Source organism: Ailuropoda melanoleuca, chromosome 5, assembly GCF_002007445.2.
Source record: "Ailuropoda melanoleuca isolate Jingjing chromosome 5, ASM200744v2, whole genome shotgun sequence".
Taxonomy (NCBI): Eukaryota; Metazoa; Chordata; class Mammalia; order Carnivora; family Ursidae; genus Ailuropoda; species Ailuropoda melanoleuca.
In genome coordinates, this window is record NC_048222.1 from 79,850,835 (window position 1) to 79,877,197 (window position 26,363).

Genomic DNA, 26,363 nt, shown 5'->3' on the forward strand with positions numbered 1-26,363 from the left:
TTCAGCAACCCTTAGTCTGTTTCCTGTAGTCGAGTCTCCTGTGATTTGTCTCCCTCTCTGATTTCATCTTATTTTATTTTTCCCTCCCTTCCCCTATGATCCTCTCTTTTGTTTCTTAAATTCCACATATGAGTGAAACCATATGATAATTGTCCTTCTCTGACTGACTTATTTCACTTAGCATAATATCCTCTGGTTCTATCTATGTCATTGCAAATGGTAAGATTTCTTTTTTTTTTTGACGGCTGATTACTATTCCATTGTGTGTGTGTGTATACATGTGTATGTATATATATATATATATATATATATACACATACACATGTATATATATGGCGTATATATGGCACATCTTCTTTATCCATTCATCTGTTGATGGACATCTGGGCTCTTTCCATAGTTTGACTATTGTGGCCATTGCTGCTATAAACATTGGGGTGCAGGTGCCCCTTCAGATCACTACATTTGTATCTTTTGGTGAAATATCTAGTGGTACAATTGCCTGGTCACAGGATAGCTCTACTTTTAACTTTTTGAGGAACCTCCATACTGTTTTCCAGAATGGCTGTACCAGCTTACATTCCCACCAGCAGTGTAAGAGGATTCCCTTTTCTCCGCCTCCTGGCCAACATTTGTTGTTTCCTTTCTTGTTAATGTTAGCCATTCTAACTGGTGTGCAGTGGTATCGCATTGTGGTTTTGTATTTCCCTGATGATGAGTGATTTTGAGCATTTTCCTGTGTCTGTTGGCCATTTGTATGTCTTTGGAGAAATGTCTCTTCATATCTTCTGCCCATTTCTTGACTGGATTATTTGTTTTTTGAGTGTTGGGTTTCGTAAGTTCTTTATAGATTTTGGATACAAGCTCTTTATCTGATAAGACGTTTGCAAACATCTTCTCCCATTCTGTAGGTTGTCTTTTGGTTTTGTTGACTGTTTCCTTTGTTGTGCAAAAGCTTTTTATCTTGATGAAGTTCCAGTAGTTCATTTTTGGTTTTTTTCCCTTGCCTTTGGAGACATGTCTAGCAAGAAATTGCTGCAGCCAAGGTTACAGAGGTTGCTGCCTGTGTTCTCCTCTAGGATTTTGAGGTCTTTCATCCATTCTGAGTCTATTTTTGTGTATGCTGTAAAGATATGTTTCAGTTTCATTCTTCTGCATGTGACTGTTCATTTTTCCCAACACCATTTGTTGAAGAGACATTTTTCCGTTGGATATTCTTTCCATTTCTGGGTTCTCTATTCTGTTCCATTGATCTATATGTCTGTTTTTGTGCCAGTACCGTATTGTCTTGATGATCACAGCTTTATAATATAGCTTGAAGTCTGGAATTCTGATGCCACAAGCTTTGATTTTCTTTTTCAACATTCCGTTGGCTATTTGCGGTCTTTTCTGGTACTATATAAATTTTAGGATTATTTGTTCTTGCTCTGTAAAAATGTTGATGGTATTTTGATAGGGATTGCATTGAATGTGTAGATTGTTCTGGGTAGCATAGACATTTTAACAATATTTGTTCTTCCAGTCCATGAGCGTGGAATGTTTTTCCATTTCTTTGTGTCTTCTTCCATTTCTTTCATAAGTGTTCTATAGTTTTCAGAGTACGGATCCTTTGCCTCTTTGGTTAGGCTTATTCCTAGGTATCTTATGGTTTTTGGTGCAATTGTAAGTGGGATTGATTCCTTAATTTCTCTTTCTTCAGTCTCATTGTTAGTCTGTGGAAATGCAACTGATTTCTGTGCATTGATTTTATATCCTGCCACTTTGCTGAATTCTTGTATGAGTTTTAGCAATTTTGGGGTGGAGTCTTTTGGGTTTTACATATAGAATATCATGTCATCTGCAAAGAGTGAGATTTGACTTCTTTACTGTTCTGGATGCCTTTTATTTCTTTTTGTTTTCTGATTGCTGAGGCTAGGACTTCTAGTGCTCTGTTGAACAACAGTGGTGATAGTGGACATCTCTGCTGTGTTCCTGACCTTAGGGGAAAAGCTCTCAGTTTTTCCCCATTGAGAATGATACTCTCTGTGCACTTTTCATATATGGCTTTTATGATATTGAGGTATGTTCCCTCTATCCCTACACTGTGGAGAGTTTTAATCAAGAAAAGGTACTGTACTTTGCCGAATGTTTTTTCTGCATCTTTTGAGAGGATCATATGGTTCTTGTCATTCCTTTTATTAACATACTGTATCACATTGATTGATTTGCAAATGTTGAACCCTTGCAGCCCAGGAATAAATCCCACTTGGTCATGTGAGTAAGCCTTTTAATGTACTGTTGCATCCTATTGGCTAGTATCTTGGTGAGAATTTTTGCATCCATGTTCATCAGGGATATTGGTCTGTAATTCTCCTTTTTGGTGGGGTCTTTGGTTTTGGGGTCAGTGTAATGCTGGCCTCATAGAATGACTTTGGAAGTTTTCCTTCCATTTCTATTTTTTGAAACAGCTTCAGAAGAATAGGTATTAATTCTTCTTTAAATGTTTGGTAGAATTCCCCCAGGAAACCGTCTGGCTCTGGACTCTTGTTTGTGGGAGATTTTTTATTACTGCTTCAATTTGCTTGCTGGTTATGGGTCTGTTCAGGTTTTCTACTTCTTCCTGTTTCAGTTTTGGTAGTTTATACATTTCTTGGAAAGCATCTGTTTCTTCTAGATTGCCTAATTGGTTGGCATATGGTTGCTCGTAATATGATCATATAATTGTATTTCTTTGGTGTTGGTTGTGATCTCTCTGCTTTCATTTGTGATTTTATTTACTTGGGTCCTTTCTCTTTTCTTTTTGATAAGTTTATCAATCTTCCTAATTCTTTCAAAGAACCAGCTCCTCGTTTCGTTCATCTCTTCTGTTATTTTCATTTCTATTTCATTGATTTCTGCTGTCTTCTTTATTATTTTTCTTCTGCTGGGTTTAGGCTTTATTTGCTGTTCTTTCTTTAGCTCCTTCAGGTGTAAGGTTAGATTGTGTATTTGAGACCTTTCTTGTTTCTTGAGAAAGACTTGTATTGCTATATACTTCCCTCTTAGGACCACCTTTTATGCATCCCAAAGATTTTGAACAGTTGTGTTTTCATTTTCATTTGTTTCCATGAATTTTTTAAATTCTTTAATTTTCTGGTTGACCCATTCAGTCTTTAGTAGGACACTGCTTTATCCTCCATGTATTTGTGTTCCTTCCAAATTTTCTCTTGTGATTGAGTTCAGATTTTGTTTTTTGTTTTGTTTGTTTTTTTGAAAGAGAGAACATGAACAGGGGAGCAGAGAGAGAGAGAAGCAGACTCCCCACCACGCAGGGAACTTAATGCAGGGCTTGATCCCAGGACCCTGGGATCATGACCTGAGCCAAAGGCAGCCACTTAACCAACTGAGCCACCCAGGCACCCCGAGTTCAAGTTTTAGAGCATTGTGGTCTGAAAATATGCAGGGAAAAATCCCAGTCATTTAGTACTCGTTAAGACCTGATTTGTGACCCAGTATGTGATCTATTCTGGAGAATGTTCCATGTGCACTCGAGAAGAATGTGTATTCTTTTGCTTTAGGATAAATGCTCTGAATATACCTGTGATGTCCATTTGGTTCAGTGTGTCATTCAAAGCCCTTGTTTCCTTGTTGATCTTCTGCTTAGATGATCTGTCCATTGCAGTGAGTGGGGTGTTGAAGTCCCCTACTATTATTGTATTATTATCAATGTGTTTCTTTAATTTTGTTATTAATTGGTTTATATAACTGGCTGCTCCCAAGTTAGGGGCTCAAATATTTACAATTGCTAGATCTTGTTGGATAGACCCTTTAATTATTATATAGTGTCCTTTTTCATCTCTTATTACAGTCTTCAGTAATAAATAAATAAATCTAATTTGTCTGATTTAAGGATTGCTACCCCAGCTTTCTTTTCATGTCCATTAGTATGATAAATGGTTCTCCACCCCCTTACTTTCAATCCGGAGGTATCTTTGGGTCTAAAATGAGTCTCTTAGGAGTGCCTGGGTGGCACAGCGATTAAGTGTCTGCCTTCAGCTCAGGGCGTGATCCCGGCGTTATGGGATCGAGCCCCACATCAGGCTCCTCTGCTAGGAGCCTGCTTCTTCCTCTCCCATTCCCCCTGCTTGTGTTCCCTCTCTCGCTGGCTGTCTCTATTTCTGTCAAATAAATAAATAAAATCTTAAAAAAAAAATAAAATGAGTCTCTTATAGGCAGCACATCGGTGGGTCTTGTTTTATTTATCTGATCTGATATCCTGTGTCTTTTGATTGGAGCATTTAGCCCATTTACATTCAGAGTAACTAATGAAAGATATGAATTTAGTGCCATTGTGTTATCTGTAAAGTCACTCTTTCTGTCTGTTGTCTGTGTTCCTTTCTGGTCTGTGTTTCTTTAGGGCTCTCTCTTTGCTTAAAGGATCCCCTTAATATTTCTTGCAGGGCTGGTTTAGAGATCACAAATTCTTTTAGTTTCTGTTTGTCCTGGAAGTTCTTTATCTCTCCTTCTATTCTAAATGACAGCCTTGCTGGATAAACTAATCTTGGCTGCATATTTTTCTCATTTAGCATCCTGAATATATCATGCCAGACCTTTCTGGCCTGCCAGGTCTCTGTGGATAGGTCTGCTGCCAGCCTTATGTTTCAATGCTTGTAGGTTATGGATCTCTTGTCCTGAGCTGCTTTTGGAATTTTCTCTTTGTCTTTGAGATTTGCAAACCTCACTATTGTATGTTGAAGTGTTGACCTATTTTTATTGATTTTTGAGGGGGGTTTCTCTGTATCTCCTGGACTTGAATGTCTATTTCCTTCTCCAGATTAGGGAAGTTCTCAGGTATAATTTGCTCAATAAACCTTCAACCACCCCACCTCTTTCCTCTTCCTCTGGGATCCCAATTATTCTAATATTGTTTCACTTTATAGTATCACTGATCTCTCAAATTCTCCCCTCATGATCCAGTAGTTGTTTATCTCTTTTTCTCATCTTCTTTATTCTCCATTATTTTGTCTTCTGTATCACTGACTCCTTCTTCTGCCTCATTTATCTTACCAATTAAAGCCTCCATTTTTTATTGTATCTCAGTAATAACCTTTTTGATTTTGACCTGTTTAGATTTTAGTTCTTTTATTTCTCCAGTAAGGGATTCTCTAGGGTCTTCTGTGTTTTGTTTTGTTTTTTCCCAAGCCCAGCTAGTACCTTTATAATTGTTGTTGTTATTGTTTTTTTAAAGCTTTTTTTTTTTTTTTTTTTTTTTTTTTTAANTGACAGAGAGAGACACAGCGAGAAAGGGAACACAAGCAGGGGGAGTGGGAGAGGGGAGAAGGAGGCTTCCTGCTGAGCAGGGAGCCTGATGCAGGGCTTGATCCCAGGACTCTGGGATCATGACCCAAGCTGAAGGCAGATGCTTAACAACTAAGCCACCCAGGCACCCCTATAATTGTTGTTTTGGATTCTAGTTCTGACATTTTACTTATACCCATATTGATTAAATTCCTGTCAGTGAGTACTGCTGCTTATTCTTTTTTTGCAGTGAGTTCTTCCATCTTGTCATTATGTCCAGAGAGGAATAGGTAAAAGAGAGAAAAAAAATAGAAAAATAGGAACAATGACACCAGAAAAAAATATACTACAATCAGAAGAGATCAGAAGCCAAAAAAGAAAAAAAAGAGAATAAAATCAAACAGGAGGTGAACAGAACAGAACATTAAAGTAGATCCTGGGTGTATTTTGGTCTGTTAGAAGAAACTAGATCCCAAAATTGTAAATTAAGAAAAACTTAGATACATATACAAAAATAAAATTGATACAATGAAAGGAAGCCAAAAATGAAATATATATATATCACATAAATGTAAAAATGAAAATTAAAAAAGAGAAAGAGTTGACAAAATACGCGAAAAGGAAAGAAACTTAAAACTGAAAGACCAAGAATCGTGAGAAAAAACCATGAATTCTATATACTAATTTCTCCTAGTGCAGGAGTTTTGCAGTTCTTTGTGATCAGTAAACTTGATATTAGCTGAAGTTCCTGCTGGTTTTTGAGGAAGGGGCCTGTTGGGCTGATTCTTAGGTGTCTTTACCTGAGTGGAATTGTATCCCCCTTGCCAGGCGGCCGGGCTCAGTGTAAGCGGCTTTGGATTGCTCTATGTGGCTTTTGTTCTCCGAAGGCTTTCAGCACTGATTTGGGGGATGAAAACTGCAGCTTCCCAATCTCCAGCCCTGGAGATGAAAGTTTGCGCCCCCCGACTTTTCAGTGTGTCTTCACGGAAAAGCAGTCAATCACTCTTGTCTCCCTGGTTTCTGTCCACACTCAGTGTTCACCCAGCCTGAGACTGAGTGTTTTTATCTCAGGCATGAGACCCCTGTTTCAAGTCTAGAAACGTTATGGACTTTTGTGGTACGCGCCAGCGCTTCTCCTCCTGGGGGAGGGAGTGGGGACTTGCCACAGTTTTGCCCCTTGCTGGGCCCCTGCTTGGAGAGCAGTCACTGGACTGGGTCCTCATTTGCTGTTTATGGCAACATTGAGCACAAAGCCCACTCCTGGGCTCACTATTTGCAGCTGCTTCCCTGCTCCAAGGCTCGGGAACTCTGCCACACTCAGGCACCCCCGTTCTGTTTGTGAGCCCAGATACCTTGAGACCACACTGTTCCACCTGGGAGTCTGCCCCACTTTGCCACCTGAGCACTCTTCAGGCAGGGGCATCCCCTGCCAGAGCAGACTTCTAAAAGTTCCGTTTTTGCGCTCTGCTGCTTATATTGCTTTCTGGTACCAGGCTTACAGAGGTTCCCTCCCCCTGCAGTTGATCTTCCAATGATATATTGCCTCAGATTCACTTTTCCATACCTCCCACCTTGCAAAAAGTGATTGCTTTTCTATTTGTAGAATTGTAGCAATTCTTTTCTCAGGTTGCCGGTTGAATTTACAGGTGTTCAGAATGATTTGATAACTAGCTGAATTCCAGGAACCAGATGAAGGTAGTGTCCCCTAGTCCTTCACCATCTCTTACCTCTGTCCCCAGTTTGCTAATATCTTGTTGAAAATTTTTGTGTCTGCATTCATTAGGGATATTGGCCTGCAATTTACTCCTTTTTTTGTGTCTTTTTCTGGGTTTTGGTATCAGGTTAATACTGACATCATAAAATGAGTTTAGAAGCTTTCCTTTAGTTTTTGGGAATAATTTGAGAAGATTAGGTAGTAGCTGTTCTTTTATATATATTGTAGAATTTACCTGTAAAACCGTCTGGTTCTGGACTAATGTTTTTTGGGAGTTTTAAAATTACTGATTCAATTTCATTACTTGTAATTGGTCAATTCAGATTTTTCTATTTTTTTGTTATACAGTCTTGGAAGGTTGTGTTTCCAGGAATTTATCCATTTTCCTATGTTTTCCAATTTGTTGATATATAATTGTAAGTTTCTTATGATCCTTTATATTTCTATGGTGTGAGTTGTAACTTCTCTTTCATTTCTGATTTTATTTATTTGGATGCTTTTTCCCTCCTTGATGAGTCTGGCTGGAGGTTTATTGATTTTGTTTATCTTTTCAAAGAACTAGCTTTTAGGTTCATTCATGTTTTCTGTTGTTTTTCTAGCCTCTATTTCATTATTTTTGCTCTGATCTTTATTATTTCTTTACTTTTACTAACTTTGGGCTTGTTTTGTTCTTTTCTAATTCCTTTACATGTAAAATTAGATTGTTTATTTGGGATTTTGTTTGTTTCTTGAGATAGGCATGTATTTCTATGAACTTCCTCTTTTTTTTTTTTTTTTTTTTTTTTTTAAAGNTTTTTAAAGATTTTATTTATTTATTTGACAGAGAAAGAGACAGCCAGCGAGAGAGGGAACACAAGTAGGGGGAGTGGGAGAGGAAGAAGCAGGCTCCCTAGCGGAGGAGCCTGATGTGGGGCTCGATCTCAGAACACTGGGATCACGCCCTGAGCCGAAGGCAGACGCTTAACGACTGCGCCACCCAGGCGCCCCTCTATGAACTTCCTCTTAAAACTGCTTTTGCTTGTCCCATTTATTTTGCAAAGTTGTGTTTCAATTTTCATTTGTGTTAAGGTATTTTTAAATTTTCTCTTTGATTTCTTCATTGATGTTATTTAGTGTGCACATATTTGTGTGTTTTCCAGTAGTGTAATTTCTAGTTTCATACTGTTGTAATTGGAAAAAATGCTTGATATGATTTCAGTGTTCTTGAATTTACTGAGACTTGTTTTGTGGCCGAACACGTGATCTATCCAGGAGAATGTTCCATCTGTACTTGAAAAAAAAAATGTGTATCCTGCAGTTTGTGATGAAATGTTTTGTATGTATCTGTTAAGTCTGTCTGTCCAATGTGTCGTTCAAGGCCAATGTTTACTTACGGATTTTCTGTCTAGATGATCTATGCATTGATGTACTTGGGAGTGTGATGTTCCCTACTGTTATTGTATTATGTCAGTTTCTCTCTTTATATCCATTAATATTTGTTTTTAATATTTAGGTGCTCCTATGTTAGGTGCATAAATATTTATGCATATTATATCCTCTTATCAGATTGACCCTTTTATCATTATGTAATGCCCTTCTTTGTGTGTGTGTGTTTTTTAAAAAAGATTTTATTTATTTATTTGTCAGAGAGAGAGAGCATGTAGAAGCAGGGGGAGCAGCAGGCAGAAGAAAAGGGAGAAGCAGGCTCCTTGCTGAGCAGGGAGCCCAACAATTCAGGGCTTCATCCCAGGACCCTGGGATCATGACCTGAGCCGAAGGCAGACTCCTAACCGACTGAGCCACCCCCCCACCCCCTCTTCTTTGTGTTTTGTTACAGTCTGTTTTAAAGTCTATTTTGTGTGATATGAGTATTGCTACTCCAGCTTTCTTTTCATTTCCATTTGCATGGAATATCTTTTTCTGTCCCTTTACTCTCAGCCTTTGTGTGTCTCGAGATCTGCAGTGAATTTCTTACAGGCAGCATATAGATGGGTCTTTTTTTTTTTTTTAATTCGTTCAGCTACTCTCTATCTTTTGATTGGAGCATTTAGTCTCTTTATATTAAAATAATTATTGATAGATATGTACTTATTGACATTTTGTTAATTGTTTTCTGGTTGTTTTTGTAGCTCTTTTCTGTTCCTTCTCCTCTTGGTCCCTTGTGGCTTGATGGTTTTCTTCAGTGTTATGTTTGGGTTCCTTTGTCTTTATTTTTTGTGTATCTTTTGTAGGTTTTGGTTTGTGGTTACTGTGAGGTTCATATATATTGACCAGTATACATAGCTGATAGTCACTTAGGTTCAAACGCATTCTAAAAGGACTACGTTTGTACCTTCCTTCCCTGTTTTGTTTTTGACTTCATATTTTACATCTGTTTTTTATTCCTTAACTATTTATTGTAGTTACGGTTGATTTTCTTACTTCTAGTTATGGCCTTTTCCTTTCCACTTAAGGACTCCTTAACATTTCTTGTAAAGCCAGCTGGAGTGGGCATGGGCCAAGGGGCCTGTGCCTTGTTGCACAGGAGCTGCCTTGGTGGGACACCTGGAGCTGGTGTGGGTTGGGAGGCTGGGGTGTGCTGGGGAGGCCCTAGAAGGCCAGCTAGAGCACCTGTACCTTACTCCTGTTCATGCTATTAAGGTGGAAAGGCTTGCTAGTGCCTCTGACCCATAGAGTTCAAGCAGTTTTTCTTCCTGTTTGGTGTATGCTCAAGAGTTAGTAAATGAATTTCTTTCACTGGTGGTGTAGTTGCCCTTGAAATCACTGTTTTTTTGCTGTGCTCTGGGGTATATGAGTCAGTGCACAGGCCCCTCAGTAATATCCCTTCCCCCCACAGGATGGTGTTTTGGGGTGCGATTCCTGTCATTGTAGTGTCTCTGTCTCTCCTACCCTTTTCTGTATGTTCCCTCCATTTTCGTTCTGCAGAAGCTGTTCAGTGAGCCCTCAGTTCTTCAGGAGGAGTTGCTTTATATGTAGGTGTAGCTTCAGTGTGTCCTTGGTAGGAGGTGAGTTCAACGTCTTCCTACATTGCCCTCTTGAACCACCAAAATTGTAATTTGTGTCTTAAGATGATGATTCTGGTTGTTGTGTGTAGAATGCATTGTAGGGGCAGGCTAACAAGTTATGTGTTCACTGCTGGGGCAGATGATAGAGAATAAGGCAGGTTATATTGTATTTGTAATAAAAAAAAAATCTCTGGAGATTGCTCCTTATCAGTTTTTCAGTGACATTTTTTTCTAGATCCTAAGAAATTCATTGTCATTTTCCAGAGATTGGCAGAAGAGATTCTGAGGGTTTTCTTTTTCTTTTGTGTTTGAAATAATTTAATTAGCTGTCTAGGAAAGAAAGTTCATGCTCTTGGACACTGATGATAGTTTTGCTTTATTCCAATAAAAGGAATGGAACTCGATGGGAGGAATTCTTTTGCATTATTGGTTCCCATTAGAACATTTGTTTCACTTTCCACCTGTGTTCATTGGTAGCACTAGCAATGTTAGATTTAGTATAGTCAGTCACCAAATGACTTTTAAAAAAACATTTTCTTTACTCTGTATAATATATTTCGAAGTTTTAAATATGAGAAATTTCAAACATATGTAAGTACAGACTACAGTATGATAAGCCACCATATACCCCATCATTCAGTGTCAATCATAGTTAGCTCATGGTTAACCTTGTTTCATCTGTACTTCCAAACATTCTTTACCACCCTCACTCATCCTGTTTACTTTTTTTTTTTTTTAATTTATTTATTTGACAGAGACAGCCAGCGAGAGAGGAAACACAAGCAGGGGGAGTGGGAGAGGAAGAAGCAGGTTCCCAGCAGAGGAGCCCAATGTGGGGCTCGATCCCAGAACGCTGAGATCACGCCTTGATTCAAAGGCAGACGCTTAATGACTGCGCCACCCAGGCGCCCCTCATCCTGTTTACTTTTAAGCAAATTCCGGATAAATTGTTTTCTCTATAAAAATATCAGTACATACTTCTAAAAGGTAGGGATGATGATTATTATTTTTTTTACATTTCAGTGTTTTAGTTTATTCCCTTTTCTTAGAGCACATAAACAGGTAACTATATCTGGACAGTTTGTCTTCAAGTATCAATTTATGCCTCTTGTTACAGTATAGTTATTAATAGCACCCTTTTGCACTTAAAAGAGTGTCTCTGTTTGAACGTTAAATTCTGGGGTCACCTTATATACATAAGGGAAGGCTTTTCATAGTTGTCAGTAAATATATTCATTTTTATTTTATTTTAATTCCAGTTTAGTTAGCATAAAGTGTTATATTAGTTTTAGGTGTATAATAGTGTTTCAGCAAGTCCGTGTTCATCACAAAGAGTGCACTTCTTAATCCCCATCACTTATTTCACCCGTTTCACCCCCTACCTCCCCACTGATAACCATCAGTTTGTTCTCAATAGTTAAGAGTCTGTTTCTTGGCTTCTCTCTCTCTTTTTCCTTTGTTTGTTTTGTTTCTTAAATTCCACATCGGAGTGAAATCTCATATAGTATATGGTATTTGACTTTCTCTGACTGGCTTATTTCACCTAGCATTATACTCTCTGGTTCCATCCATGTCATTGCAAATGTCAAGATTTCATTCTTTTTTACGGCTAAATAATATTCCATTATATTTGTATATATGTATACACACACACACATCCCACATCTTCTTTATACATTCATCTATTGATGGGCGCTTGGGCTGCTTCCATAATTTGGCTGTTGTAAATAATGCTGCTACAAACGTATGGCTGCATGTATCACTTTGAACCAGTATTTTTGTATTTTTTTGGTAAATACCCAATAGCATAATTATTGGATCATAGGATAGTTCCATTTTTAACTTTCTGAGGAACCTCCAATACTGTTTTCTACAGTGGCTGCACCAGTTTGTTTTCCCACCAGCAGTGCAAGCGGTTCCTTTTTCTCCACATCCTTGTCAACATTTGTTGTTTCTTAATGTTTTTGATTGTAGCCATTCTGACAGGTGTAAGGTGATATTGTAGTTTTAATTTGCATTTCCCTGATGGTGAGTGATGTTGAGCATCTTTTCATGTGTTTGTTAGTTATCTGTATGTCTCTTCGGAAAAATGTCTCTTCATGTCTTCTGCCCATTTTTTAATTGGATGTCTGTTTATTGGTTGTTGATTTGTGTAAGTTCTTTTATATATTTTGGATACTAATCTTATATGAGATATGTCATTTGCAGATATCTTCTCCTATTCCATAGGTTGCCTTTTAGTTTTGTTGATTGTTTCTCTTGCTGTGTGGTAGATTTTTATTTTGATGTAGTCCCAATAGTTTATTTTTGCTTTGTTTCCCTTGCCTCAGGAGACATATCTAGAAAAATGTTGAAACAGCTGATGGTCAGAGACTTTATTGCCTGTGCTCTCTTCTAGGACTTTTATGGTTTCAGGGTCTCACATTTGGATTAGGTCTTTAATCCATTTTGAGTTTATTTTTGTGGATGGTTTAAAAAAAGTGGTCCAGTTTCATTCTTTTGCATGTTGTTGTCCAGTTTTCCCAACACCATGTGTTCAAGAGATTGTCTTCTTCCCATTGTATATTCTTTCCTGTTTTGTTGAAGATTAATTGATCATACAGTTGTGGGTTCATTTCTGGGTTTTCTATTCTGTTCCATTGATCTATGTGTCTGTTTTTGTGCCAGTTCCATACTGTTTGGATTGCCACAACTTTATAATATAAATTGAAGTCCAGAATTGTGATACCTCCAGCTTTGGTTTTCTTTTTCAAAATTACTTTGGCAATTCAGGGTCTTTTATGGTTCTATGTAAATTTTGGGATTTTTTGGTCTAGTTCTGTGAAAAAAGCTGTTGGTATTTTAGTAGAGATTGCATTAAATGTGTAGATTGCTTTGGGTAGTATAATATTTTAATTTTTTTTAAAGATTTTATTTTTATTTATTCGACAGAGAGAGAGACAGCCAGCGAGAGAGGGAACACAAGCAGGGGGAGTGGGAGAGGAAGAAGCAGGCTCATAGCAGAAGAGCCTGATGTGGGGCTCGATCCCATAACGCCGGGATCACGCCCTGAGCTGAAGGCAGAGGCTCAACCGCTGTGCCACCCAGGCGCCCCTGGGTAGTATAATATTTTAGCAGTATTTGTTCTTCCAATCCATGAGCATAGAATATCTTTCCATTCCTTTGTGTCATTTTCAGTTTCTTTCATCAGTGTTTATAGTTTTCAGAGTACAGGTCTTTCACCTCTTTGATTAGATTTATTCCAAGGATCTTACTATTTTTGATGCAGTGATAAATGGGACTGTTTTCTTAGTTTGTTTTTCTGCTGCTTCATTGATTGGTGTATAGAAATGCAAGATTTCTCTGCATTTGTTTTATATCCTGCAACTTTACTGAATTCATTTATCTGTTCTTCTAGTTTTTTGGTATAGTCTTTAGGGTTTTCTTTGTAGAGTAATATGTCATCTGCAAATAGTGAAAGTTTTACTTCTTCCTTACCAATTTGGATGCCTTTTATTTTTTTATGTTGTCTAATTGCTGTGGCTAGGACTTCCAGTACTCTGTTGATAAGAGAGTATCACTCTGTTGGTAAGAGTGGACATCTTTGTCTTATTCCTGACCTTAGGGGAAAAGCCCTTAGTTTTTCCCCATTGAATATGATGTTCACTGTGGGTTTTTCATATATGGCCTTTATTATGTGAGGTATGTTCCCTCTAAACCTACTTGTTGAGGACTTTTATCATTAACAGTTGCTGTGCTTTGTCAGATGTTTTTTCTGCATCTTTTGAGTTGATCATATGGTTTTTGTGTTTTCTCTTAGTGATGTGGTGTATGATGTTGATTGATTTGTGGATATTAAACCACCCTTGCATACCAGGATTAAGTCCTACTTGATCGTGGTGAATGATTTTTTAATATATTGTTGAATTCTGTTTACTAATATTTTGTGAGGACTTTTGCATTGACGTTCATCAAAGATATTGGCCTATAGTTCTCTTTTTTTGTTAACTCTTGAAATGTTTAGATTTGCCTGTGAAGCTGTCTGGTCGTGGACTTTCATTCTTTGGGAGTTTATTTATTTATTTTTGATTACTGATTCAATCTTCTTGCTGGTAATCGATCTATTCAGATTTTCTGTTTCTTATTGAGTTTTGGTAGGTTATATGTTTCTAGGAACATATCCATTTCCTCTACGTTGTCCAGTTTGTTGGTATTAGTTTTTTGTAACATTCTCTTACAATTATTTGTATTTCTGTGGTGTTGGTTGTTTTTCTCCTCTTTCATTTGTAATTTTATTTGAATCCTTTCTCTCTTTTTTTAAAATATTTTATTTTAGAGAGAGAAAGTAGGGGGAGAGGCAGAGAGAGAAGGAGAGAGAATTTAGAGCAGACTCTATGCTGAACACAGAGCCTGATGCAGGGCTCGATCTCACGACCCTGAGATCATGACCTGAGCTAAAATCAAGAGCCAGATGCTTAACCAGCTGAGCCACACAGTCATCCCTCTCTTTGTTTTTTGATGAGTCTGGCTAGAGGTTTATGAATTTTGTTGATCCTTTCAGAGAACCACTTGCTGGTTTATTTTTCTGTTCTACTGGGTTTTTTGTTTGTTTGTTTCTGAATCATTTATTTATACTTTGATCTTTATTATTTCCTTCCATCTGCTGGGTTTTGGTTTTGTTCTTTTTCTAGCTCCTTCAGATGTAAGGTTAGGTTGTTTATTGAGATTTTTCTTCTTAAGGTAGGTCTGTATTGTTGTAAACTTCCCTCCCTTTTTGCTTTTGCTGCATCCCAAGGGTTTTGAACCCTTGTGTTTTCATTTTCATTTGTTTCCATGTGCTTTTTGATTTCTTCTTTGCATTCTCGGTTGACCCATTCATTGTTTAGTAGCATGTTATTTAACCTCCATGTATTTGTGGTCTTTCCAGATTTTTCTTGCGGTTAATTTCTAGTTTTTTAGTGTTGTGGTCAGAAAAGATGCATAGTATGATTTCAGTCTTTTTGAATTTGTTGAGAGTTATTTTTTGGCCTAATATGTGATCTGTTCTGGAGAATGTTCCATGTACACTTGAAAAGAATGTGTATTGTACTGTTTTAGGATAGAATGTTCTAAATATATCTGTTAAATCCATTTGCTCCAATGTGTCATTCAAAGCCATTTTTTCCTTGTTGATTTTCTGATTGGATGATCTGTCAGTTGATATAATGGGGTTTTAAAGTCCCCTAATATTATTGGGGCACCTGGCTGGCTCAGTTGGTATAGCATGTGACTCTTGATCTGAGGTTTGTGTGTTCAAGCCCCATGTTGGGTGTAGAGCTTACTTTAGAAAAATTAAAAAAAAAATAAATTTCCCTACTATTATTGTATTACTATTGATTAGGGGTTTTTGGGTTTTTTTTTTTGTTTTTTTGGTCTCTTATTAACTGTTTTATACATTTCGGTCCTCTCATATTGGGTGGGTAGATATTTACAATTGTTATCTCTTCTTCTTGGATTGTTGCCTTTATTATTATATAGTGGCTTTTTTTTGTCTATTGTTACAGTCTTTGTTTTAAAATCTGTTTTGTCTGACATGGGTATTGCTACTCCAGCTTTCTTTTGATAGATATCCATTTCCATGATAAATGTTTCTCCATTCCTTCACTTTCAGTCTGCAGTTGTCTTTAGGTCTCAAATGAGTCTCCTATAAGCAGCATATAGGTGGGTCTTGTTTTTTTATTCATTCTGTCACTGTATGTCTTTTGATTGGAGTGTTTAGTCCACTTATAGTCAAGGTAATTATGGATAGGGGCACTTGGGTGCTCAGTTGGTTAAGTGTCCAACTCTTGGTTTCAGCTCAGGTCGTGATCTCAGGGTCCTGGGATCCAGCCCCACATTGGGCTCCATGCACAGTGGGGAGCTGGCTTGAGGATTTTTCTCATTCTCCCTCTGCCCCTCCCCCTGCATGCTTGTGTGCACACTCACGCACTCTCTCCCTCTCTCTCTAAAACAAATCTTTTTAAAAAATAATTATTGATAGATATGCATTTATTGCCATTTTAGTCCTTGTTTTGTGGTTGTTTGTGAAGTTTTTCTCTGATCCTTTCTTTTCTTTCTCTTTCATGGTTCACTAGTTTTCTTTAGTGATATATTTGGATTCCTTTCTCTTTATTCTTTGCATATCTGTTAGTAGTTTTTGATTTGTGGTTACCATTAAGTTTATTTATTTATTTATTTATTTAAAAGATTTTTATTTCTCTATTTGTTAGAGCACAAGCAGGGGGAACGGCAGGCAGAGGGAGAAGCAGGCTCCTCGCTTAGCAGGGAGCTGATGCGGGACTCCATCTCAGGACCCTGGGATCATGACCTGAGCTGAAGGCAGATGCTTAACCAACTGAGCCACCCAGGCATCCTTACCATTAGGTTTATATATAACATCTTCAGCATATGTCAGTCTATATTAAGTTGATGGTCATTTAAGTTTGAACAATTCTTTACTCCTCTCCTCCCTACACTTTAGGTATACGGTGTCATATTTTGCATCCTTTTATTTTGTGAGTTCCTTAACTGAATTTTTATAGAAATATTCATTTTTTTTACTGCTTTTATGTTTCCTACTTTCATACTGTCACTTTTGGTCTTTCCTTCCCACTCAAAGAATCCTCTTTAGTATTTTTAGCAGGGCTGGTTTAGTGGTCATGTTCTTTATTTTTTGTCTGAGAAACTCTTTATCTCCCCTTCTATTCTGAATGATAGCCCTGCTGGATAGAGTATTCTTGGCTGGAGATTTTTCCCATTTAGTACTTAAAATGTATCATGCCACTCTCTCTGGCTTTCAGAGTTTCTGCTGAAAAATCCGATGAAAGCCTTATGGTGTTTCCCTTTTGTAACTGTCTTCTTTTGTCTTGCTGTTTTAAATTTTTTTACTTTATCATTACACTTTGCCATTTTAATTCAGCATCTCTTGGTGGATTCTGTTGATTTTGTTGGGGGTTCTCTGTACTTCCTGGATCTGAATATCTTTCGTTCTCCAGATTAGGGAAGTTTTCAGCCCTTATTTCTTCAAATAAATTTTCTGCCCCCTTTTCTCTCTCTCTTCTTCTTCTTCTGGGACTCCTATAATACAAATGTAATTATGTTTGATGGGGTCACTAAGTTCCCTAAGTCTGTTCTCATTTTGCACAGTTCTTTTTTCTCTCTTTTGTTCAGCTTGATTACTTCCCATTATTCTGCCTATTATGTCATTAATTTGTTCCTTTGCTTCTTCCAGCCTGCTGTTCATTCCATCAGGTGTGTTTCATATTTCGTTTATTGAGCCCTTTATCTCTGCTTTGTTATTCTTTATCTCTGTGTTAATCGCCCCACTGATGCTTTCCAGTCTTTCCTCAAGTCCAGTGAATATTTTTATGATCATTACTTTAAATTCTCTATCAAGCATGTTACTTATATCTGTTTCACTTATATTTCTGGCTGTGGCCTTGTCCTGTTCTTTACTTTAGGACACATACCTCTGTCATCTCATTCTTTTTGTCTCTGTGCATGTTTCTCTGTGTTAGGAAGATCAGTTATATCTCCTGTTCTTAAGGATAATGGCCTTATGAAGAAGAGGTCTAGTACTGCCCTGCAGTGTAGTGTCCCCTGTTCCCTAGGGCCTGGCACTTCAGGTAGTGTCTCCATTGTGTGCTGCCTGGGCTCTGCTGTTGTGTTCTGGTTACTTTATCCTTCAGGCCAGTCATCTGCAGAGGCTGTCTTTTTTTTTTTTTTTTAAAGATTTTATTTATTTATTAGAGAGAGAGACAGCTAAGTGAGAGAGAGAACACAAGCAGGGGGAGTGGGAGAGGAAGAAGCAGGCTCCCAGTGGAGCAGGGAGCCTGATGCGGGGCTCCATCCCAGGACTCCGGGATTACGCCCTGAGCCGAAGGCAGACGCTTAACGACTGAGCCACCCAGGCGCCCCTGCAGAGGCTGTCTTTGCCTGTTGTGAGCAATGTTTGGTCCCTGACCTGAATGTGATGAGTTTTTACTAAATGTGCTCTGGTCTGCTTGTGAAATGAGACCTGTTGCCACTGTTGCCTGAACTGAGGCTCTGCAAAACTCCCAGGTCAGGAGATGTGGTATGGGCAGGAGGTTGTGCCAATCTTTAGGGGTTGGGGGCCCACTGTGCTGGGATTGAGGCAAGCCTGATTGGGAAGGGTGGGTCTACTGGAGCTCAGCAGGGGTGGTGGGGCTTGGTGTAAGCGAGTTAGGCAGTGAGGAGGGGTGTACAGGTTCCATAGGTGACCCTGTGCTCATGCTGAGTGGTGGGGGCAGGGGTTTTGGTGCAGGCCAGTTCCTTCATTCCTGGAGAGGTCACTCTGCAGACACTGCCTTTTAGATGAGCAAATAACCTCACTGTGTGCCCCAGGCGCTCTTCTGATTGATGTTTCCACACTGTATATCCACTGGCTGTTTGCCCTGCCTTCTCTCCAAGAACAATCCCAATGCCTGCTAGGCTCTCCCTGAGGCAAGCCTGTGGACTTTTAAAACACCAAGCTTTAAGCCCCACTGTTTGCAGAAACTCATGAAATTTGGCCCCTCTTGCTTTCTAAGCCATTGCTAGGGGAATTTGTCTTCCACATGTGGGTGCTAGTCTGTCTCTTACCCTTTCTCACCACTGTGGCTCCCTGCCCACTGCAGTGGCTAGGATCCATTTTTCTCCCGGACTGTGGCTCTGCACTTCATACCTTCTTTGTGTGGTTTCTTTTCTACCTTTGGTTGTGGCGTTTGTTCTGCCAGTCTTCAGGTCAATTTCTGGGGTATTGGGATGATTTGGTAGTTATCTAGTTGTGTTCATGGGACTATGAGGCAAGCCTAGGGTTCTCCGACTCCGCCAGCATCTCCCCCCTTCAGTAAATACATTCTTTAATAGCACCTTTAGTATCGAGTATTTTTCTTTCTTTCTTTCTTTTTTTTTTTTTTTTAGATTTTATTTATTTATTTGACAGAGAGAGCACAAGTAGGCAGGGTGGCAGGCAGAGGGAGAGGGAGAAGCAGGCTCTCCGCTGAGCAGGGAGCCCGACACAGGGCTCGATCTCAGGACCCTGGGATCATGACCGGAGCCGAAGGCAGATGCTTAACTGACTGAGCCACCCAGGCGCCCCAGTATTGATTATTTTTCTAAGAGCATGTCATTTTTCTATTTTTTGTCAGGAGAGCAAGCCCTGGACCTGGAGTTCACTATTTCAAGAAATTATATACTGAAGTAAAATGCTGCATGAGTTAGAAAAAGGAAGGATCCGGAAGCATATGGTAAGGAGGGAATGAATCACCTGAATTCCTTGATTATGCATTCCTTTATTTCCTCCACTTCTTTGTTATAATTTGATTGTAAGATGCAGAGAGTATTGTTTTGGAAACAGAGAGATTTTTAACATTTGAATTAGAAGGATAATGCTTTAGAAATATTGATTTACATTCTCTGGGATATTTGCTTAGCTGTTAATTATCCATGGTTTGATCCACCAAATTTAAGCTCTTTTGTGATCAATAGTTTTTGTTTTCTGTTGTCCTTATCTCTTATTCTACTTACTCAAGCCTTTTATTAACACTGGCAACATTTTTTTATTTAGAGGAGAGAAGACTGTATCCAAACTTTAATAATTTTACATCTCTACCAAACATAGAAGCTAGAGAGAAGATTGTGAAATGAAACCTGTTGATGGGCTACCTACATTATACTACCTTGTAGTAGTATCCTTGCTGTTCCTTTACATCTTATGTCTTGGTTAAAGGAGGTTCCATGAGGTCAAAGATTATTTTGCATTCTAGCTTCTTCCACAGTTATGCTGAACGTATCTTAGACATGTTAAGAGTATGGTAAATACTTTTTGGAGGAAATGAATGAAAGAAATTGGGAATGTTCTTTGGCATAGAATATTAGGAATTCATATGTTAAGTTTGAGATGAAAGCAAGTGAAAAAGCTTTTGTAGCCGCTGATAGTTAAGTTTGGTAAATGAACAGGAGTGGGAATGTTGTTTCAAGATTTATTAACTGAAAATACCCTCACATCCTCTGTCCTTTCTTGTCATAGCAACACAATATATTGTTTCTGTCTCAGTACACTTCTCTCCGTCTTGGGAGATTAGGAAACTGAGGTATAAGGTTTGATAGCAAATCTGTCTCCAAGGGAGAAGAAATAATGGCCCTCATTTCTAAGTATAGTAGTCCTTCTAAAAGACCAAGTTACTATTTATATTTTAAGAAGGAGCACATGATGTCTGCTAGCAGAAGATAAATGAGAAGCAAACTGGGAAATACATTTTGTCTCTGGATTAATGCACCTACTACTGGGTAAAGATCAAAAGAGTTCTCTTCAACTCGTTTCAACTCTGAATATAAAACATTGAGCTTCTCAGAGTCTCTTTTTTTTAAAAGTAATTCAAAAGGAGACTCTTCTTAGGAATAAACCTGGCTATCAAGGCTGGATAGGATGGTGTTTCTCTGCATCTAAAGATGCTGCCTTAGTCTTGAATAAAAATTGTTGCAGACCTCTTTGCACTCTGTCGAATGTAGTTGATCTTCATTTTATAGAGCTCTAATTCTCTATATCCAGTTAAACAGGAGGAAGGGGTATGTATGTTTGTGTGTATAAAATCTGAAGCTGTTTTTGGACACTTATCCTTATCCATATCTTATTAACCACAAGTAAAATATCCATTCTGAACGCAACCTAAACTGAACTTAAAATGTTCTATGAGACACACACCCAATGTTCCAATTGTTCCTTTACCTTTTAAGATAGAACCATTTTCTAGAAACTGAGGGAAGGTGGGGTTGTTGGACATAATCTTTTCAAGACTGACATGGTTCTCTTTCTTTTGCAGGCCTGATTGTTGGCAATGACATCCATAAGAGGCTGGCATTTCTTTCTGTTCTAACCAGCTACTTTATGACTGTGAATAGTAAATATGCATATTTGTTGGTCAGCAAAACCAAGGAACAAGAGCTATGGCAGTTGAAAAAGTCTGTCTGATTCCAGGTTATTTTTCCTGGGTTTCGTCATCAGGGACCTTTTCCTTTTCATCTCATCAACAATGTGGTACCTTTTACCATTTGATAAAGAGTAAGGACATGTCCATTGGTCAACAACCAGAACTTAAAATCTGCTGGAATAAGGTCAGAGACCATTTCAATTACAGCTGAGGAAAATGAAGTTTCCATTTTATTCCGTGCCTTGTACAGGGAGCACACTAACTCTTAACAGGAAGGTGTGAGTGAAAAGAGATTGAGTTTGTCTAATAGAAACTCATGGTTATGGCGAGTGACCCAACGTGATTAGAGGGGGCAAAAGCCACACAGGAACTCATGACGGGCTATACCATGTTGCGGAATGGGGGAGTGGGGAATGGAGGTCAGACCTGTATGTTACGGTGGTCCAACCGGATCCGACTCACGTGGCTCAGTTTTACGCTCTTCATTATCCTGGTTTTCTTCCCCCTAATTGCTCACTATTATCTCACTACTCTGGATGAGGCTGATGAGGCAGGCAAGCGGATTTTTGGCCCAAGGGCTGGTAATGAACTATGCGAGGTAAAGCATGTGCTGGACCTTTGCCGGATTCGTGAGTCTGTAAGTGAGGAGCTCTTGCAGCTGGAAGCCAAGCGGCAAGAGCTGAACAGTGAAATTGCCAAGCTGAATCTGAAGATTGAAGCCTGTAAGAAGAGTATAGAGAATGCCAAGCAGGACCTGCTTCAACTAAAGAATGTCATTAGCCAGACGGAGCACTCTTATAAAGAGCTGATGGCTCAAAATCAGCCCAAACTTTCTCTGCCTATCCGATTGCTTCCGGAGAAGGATGATGCTGGTCTTCCTCCCCCAAAAGTCATACGGGGATGCCGGCTGCACAATTGTTTCGATTATTCTCGCTGTCCTCTCACCTCCGGTTTTCCAGTCTATGTGTATGACAGTGACCAGTTTGCCTTTGGCAGCTACCTGGATCCTTTGGTCAAGCAGGCTTTTCAGGCTACAGCACGAGCCAATGTATATGTTACAGAAAATGCGGACATTGCCTGCCTTTATGTGATATTAGTGGGAGAAATACAGGAGCCAGTAGTGCTTCGGCCTGCCGAACTTGAGAAGCATCTCTATTCTCTACCACATTGGCGGACAGATGGACACAACCATGTCATCATCAACCTGTCTCGGAAGTCGGATACACAGAATTTACTATATAATATCAGTACAGGCCGTGCCATGGTGGCTCAGTCTACTTTCTATGCTTCCCAGTACAGACCTGGCTTTGACTTGGTAGTATCGCCACTAGTCCATGCCATGTCAGAGCCCAACTTCATGGAAATCCCACCACAGGTGCCAGTTAAGCGGAAATATCTTTTCACCTTCCAGGGTGAGAAAATTGAATCACTGAGATCCAGCCTTCAGGAGGCCCGCTCCTTTGAAGAAGAAATGGAAAGTGACCCTCCAGCCGACTACGATGATCGTATCATTGCTACCTTAAAGGCTGTACAGGACAGCAAGCTAGATCAGGTCTTGGTAGAATTTACCTGCAAAAACCAGCCTAAACCCAGTCTGCCTACTGAGTGGGCACTGTGTGGTGAGCGTGAGGACCGCTTAGAATTGCTGAAGCTTTCCACCTTCGCACTCATTATCACTCCTGGAGACCCTCACTTGGTTATCTCGTCCGGATGTGCAACACGGCTCTTTGAAGCCCTGGAAGTCGGTGCTGTCCCAGTTGTGCTGGGGGAGCAAGTACAGCTTCCTTACCAGGACATGCTGCAGTGGAATGAGGCCGCCCTGGTCGTGCCCAAGCCGCGTGTTACCGAGGTTCATTTCCTGTTACGAAGCCTCTCAGATAGTGATCTGCTGGCTATGCGGCGGCAAGGCCGCTTTCTCTGGGAGACTTACTTCTCGACCGCTGACAGTATTTTTAATACCATGCTGGCTATGATTAGGACTCGCATACAGATCCCAGCTGCTCCCATCCGGGAAGAGGCAGCAGCTGAGATCCCCCATCGGTCAGGCAAGGCGGCTGGAACTGACCCTAACATGGCCGACAATGGGGACCTGGACCTGGGGCCAGTGGAGACGGAGCCGCCTTATGCCTCACCCAAATACCTCCGCAACTTTACTTTGACTGTCACTGATTTTTACCGCAGCTGGAACTCTGCTCCGGGGCCTTTCCATCTGTTCCCCCACACACCCTTTGACCCTGTGTTGCCCTCAGAGGCCAAATTTTTGGGCTCAGGGACTGGATTTCGGCCTATTGGTGGTGGAGCTGGGGGTTCTGGCAAGGAGTTTCAGGCAGCACTTGGAGGCAATGTTCCACGAGAACAGTTCACAGTGGTGATGTTGACCTATGAGCGGGAGGAAGTGCTTATGAACTCTCTAGAGAGACTGAATGGCCTCCCTTACCTGAACAAGGTAGTGGTGGTATGGAATTCTCCCAAGCTACCATCAGAGGACCTTCTGTGGCCTGACATTGGCGTCCCCATCATGGTAATAGAAAAATGATCAGTTTGTTTTGCTGCATGAGATAGCATTTTACTCGTAATCCCTTTTCCAAATATATATAATGTGTATCTTTGTAGACATACATATATTTTTTTAACTATACAGATTTCCTTTCCCCATGGAATTTCTGCTTGCTGCTTTTTTGGTCCTTTCAGGACTTGCCAGTTCCATCTCTGCTACTCACTTCCTGAATCTCCTAAGACTCACCAAAACTGAAATTGATATTGGCCCCATGAAGGTTTACAAAAGTCCTTCAGTTACCCTGTGGATGTCTTCCGTGTCATGACAAAGATGTTGATGAGAATGATGATGACAAAGCTAATACTTAGGAAGTGCATATGACCCAGGCAGTGTAATTTAGGATTTATAGAACTTACATCATTATTACGGTTTCTTCACTTTATATCTATGGAAACAGAGGCTTAGAGAGGTTAACTCTTTTGCCTAAGGTCGTAATCATGACAAATCATGGATGAGCTGAGCTTTAGTGTGTCTGATTCCAGAAGCTGCAGTTTTAATCACCTCCCAGATTTAGCAAGAAGACCCATTTATTAGGATATTATAGAGGTTTTTTTGAAGATTGGAGTTGGGGTTTGAAATATTTGGAAGTTGGAGATCCTGAACCTTTTCTATGGTCTCTCACAGGTTCTTTCTCATTCTTTACCTTATCTTATCTGTCATGATTTGGATGCTGTATTTTACAGGAAAAATAATAGTCAGTTATGCAGGATAGGGCTTTAGTTCTGAGGACTTTGTTTATCCACCTTCTGGCATAAATTTGGCAATCTAGTAGATTACCCATTTATCTTAAATGTGAGGCCTTAGACCAAGTCATAAGCAAACAAGCTGCCACTAGTTACCCTGTGTCATGGATACTTTCCAGAAAAAGGTAGCAAAGACAGGCAGAAGTTCCGAAGGGCCCTGCACTGCCAGAAGCTTGCCTAAGAAAATTAGTGTATTTTTAGGAAGAATCTGTTTAGAAGGGGAATGTTTGCTCTAGACTGGTTTTTTAAAATTATATCTGCAAGAAACCAATTCATGTGAAATATTTTCTGAGCAGCCACATGGTATGAGTTTTGGAGTAATAAGACAGGACAGTATGAGTTTTGGAGTAATAGAGACCTGGGATTAAGTAGTCAATTTTGTGATCTTTGATGAGTTAATTAACTTCTTTGACTTAAGTATTAGAGAGGAAAATAAAATAATACAAGTAAGGAATCTAGAAAGGTACCCAATAATTATTTGATTCCTACTTATCCCTTCATGTCCAAGAAGATGGAACACAGTATAGATATGCTGCCTATGTTATGGACAACTTTAACTCGCTTCTCTGATAAAGGCCTCTTCTATCCTCTGCATAATTTCCCTTTGTGTCGTAGCTGTTACTACCTTCTCCTGTACAAACCTTTGTTTTAAATTTTCTGTCTACCACTGCTAGTCTTTTCTTTTTTTAATTTTAATTGAATTTATAATTTATTTTAATTGAATTTATAATTTGAATTGAATTGTAGGGTTCTAAAAACTTTTGATCCCAGAATTTATCTTGTATGGTAAGAAAAATGTTGTGACTGGGAAGATTTCTATAATTCTTTTCCAAATAAATTTCACTTTTTTCTTTCTCCGTTAACAACTTTTTAAATATCATTGAAATTAAAAAAAAAATTTTGTTCTTTGAAAGGTGGATGCTGCTCAAATAGAATTATAAAGCAGCCTTTGTTTTCCATTTTTCCTGAGTTTTCTTTGATAAGGCTCCTGAGTCTTGATAAGGCTATAGAGAAGCTGATGCCTCATTAACAATGACTGAAATTTGTTAGAGAACTTAACCAGAACTAATCCTTTCTTTTAACTCTGGTGGGAAATAAGTAGTCCTCTTTGATTACTGGGCAGCTCATTGCAATAATACAATGCCTAGTTGGAAAATGCCAGAAACTTTCCAAATGGGAGGCCATTCTGAATAGCTTGTTCATATTAGCGATACCAGTTATTTCTAGTTCTTCTGCAAAAGAGGAAACAGTTTCAAGCTGAAGAATTCACTGTATTCTCTAAATAATTTGACTGTGCTTTCTATTTAAGAGAGGCAGATTTTTTTGGGCAGTGGTTCAGTTGCTGACCTCTTGGGGATAGAGCCAACATTACCAGGTATCGAGACTAGGAGGGACCGGGAGCTCTCTCCCCTCTGGAGAAATGGCACTATTATGAGACGTCGTGGAGTAATTTTCCTACCTGGGATGCAGACGTACCCTATCCGTTATGTTATAATTAACAGGTCTTTATAAAATTAGCAGTAGGGTGATTCCCAGGCAGTCTCTCAGATTCCAGTCTTTCAGGGAAAATGATTTGAAATTAGCATACTTGAATCAACCCAGGAATCCACATACCATTTCAGAAAATGATGGGAAATTTGTGCTCGGGTTCTCATCTAAGCATTAGGCATAAATGCTAAATATTTGTGAGCTATGAAATCTATTGAGCCCTAGGTTTTTAGTAGGGAGGGATTGTCTTAGGGGCGCCTATGGTATTTCTTTATTAAAATTCCTCATTCTTGTCTATAATTTAGATGACAAAGGGGAAACTACATTGGATATGGCAGTAAAGATATCTGCCACCACCCTTGGATACTCTTCTTCCGAATGCTTTAATTCTCATCAGTTCAAATGGGATAGGGCCTGGGCAAGGTGACTGGACTCCATCCAGAGAGATGGCGGAAGTGCCATTAGTTGAAATAGCTGTCTCGTCAGAATGGTGTGGGGCTGCTGAACAGACGTCGTGATGGTGGGTGACTGCTCCGTCTCTTGCCTGTTTTGTAAACAGTTGAATCAGGTTCCTTAGTTCTGGGAGCGTAACAACAAAGACCATCTAATGGAAGTCAAGTGGAGAGAAGTATAATGCCAAGGTATTTTAAAGCTAGTCCCTCCCAAAACTCCTTACTGGGTTGGGTTACCACC

The 26,363-nt window shown here is 39.3% G+C and overlaps 1 protein-coding gene across 10 annotated transcripts in view; it reads left to right on the forward strand.

Moving 5' to 3' along the window:
• Window positions 1–26,363, forward strand: part of EXTL3 (exostosin like glycosyltransferase 3) — a 134,550-nt gene that overhangs the window by 77,331 nt on the left and 30,856 nt on the right. For 9 of the 10 annotated variants that reach the window (XR_004625768.1, XR_004625767.1, XM_019799294.2 and 6 more), the window contains 2 exons: window positions 19,101–19,199; window positions 20,775–23,403. Coding sequence is in view for 8 of the 10 variants with exons in the window: in XM_019799294.2 (XP_019654853.1) it covers window positions 21,256–23,403 (2,148 nt within the window). In the remaining 2 variants the exon portion in view is untranslated. Of the gene's footprint in view, window positions 1–10,745; window positions 10,942–19,100; window positions 19,200–20,774; window positions 23,404–26,363 lie in introns of those variants that run through there. The other variant, XM_034661349.1, reaches the window with a different exon arrangement.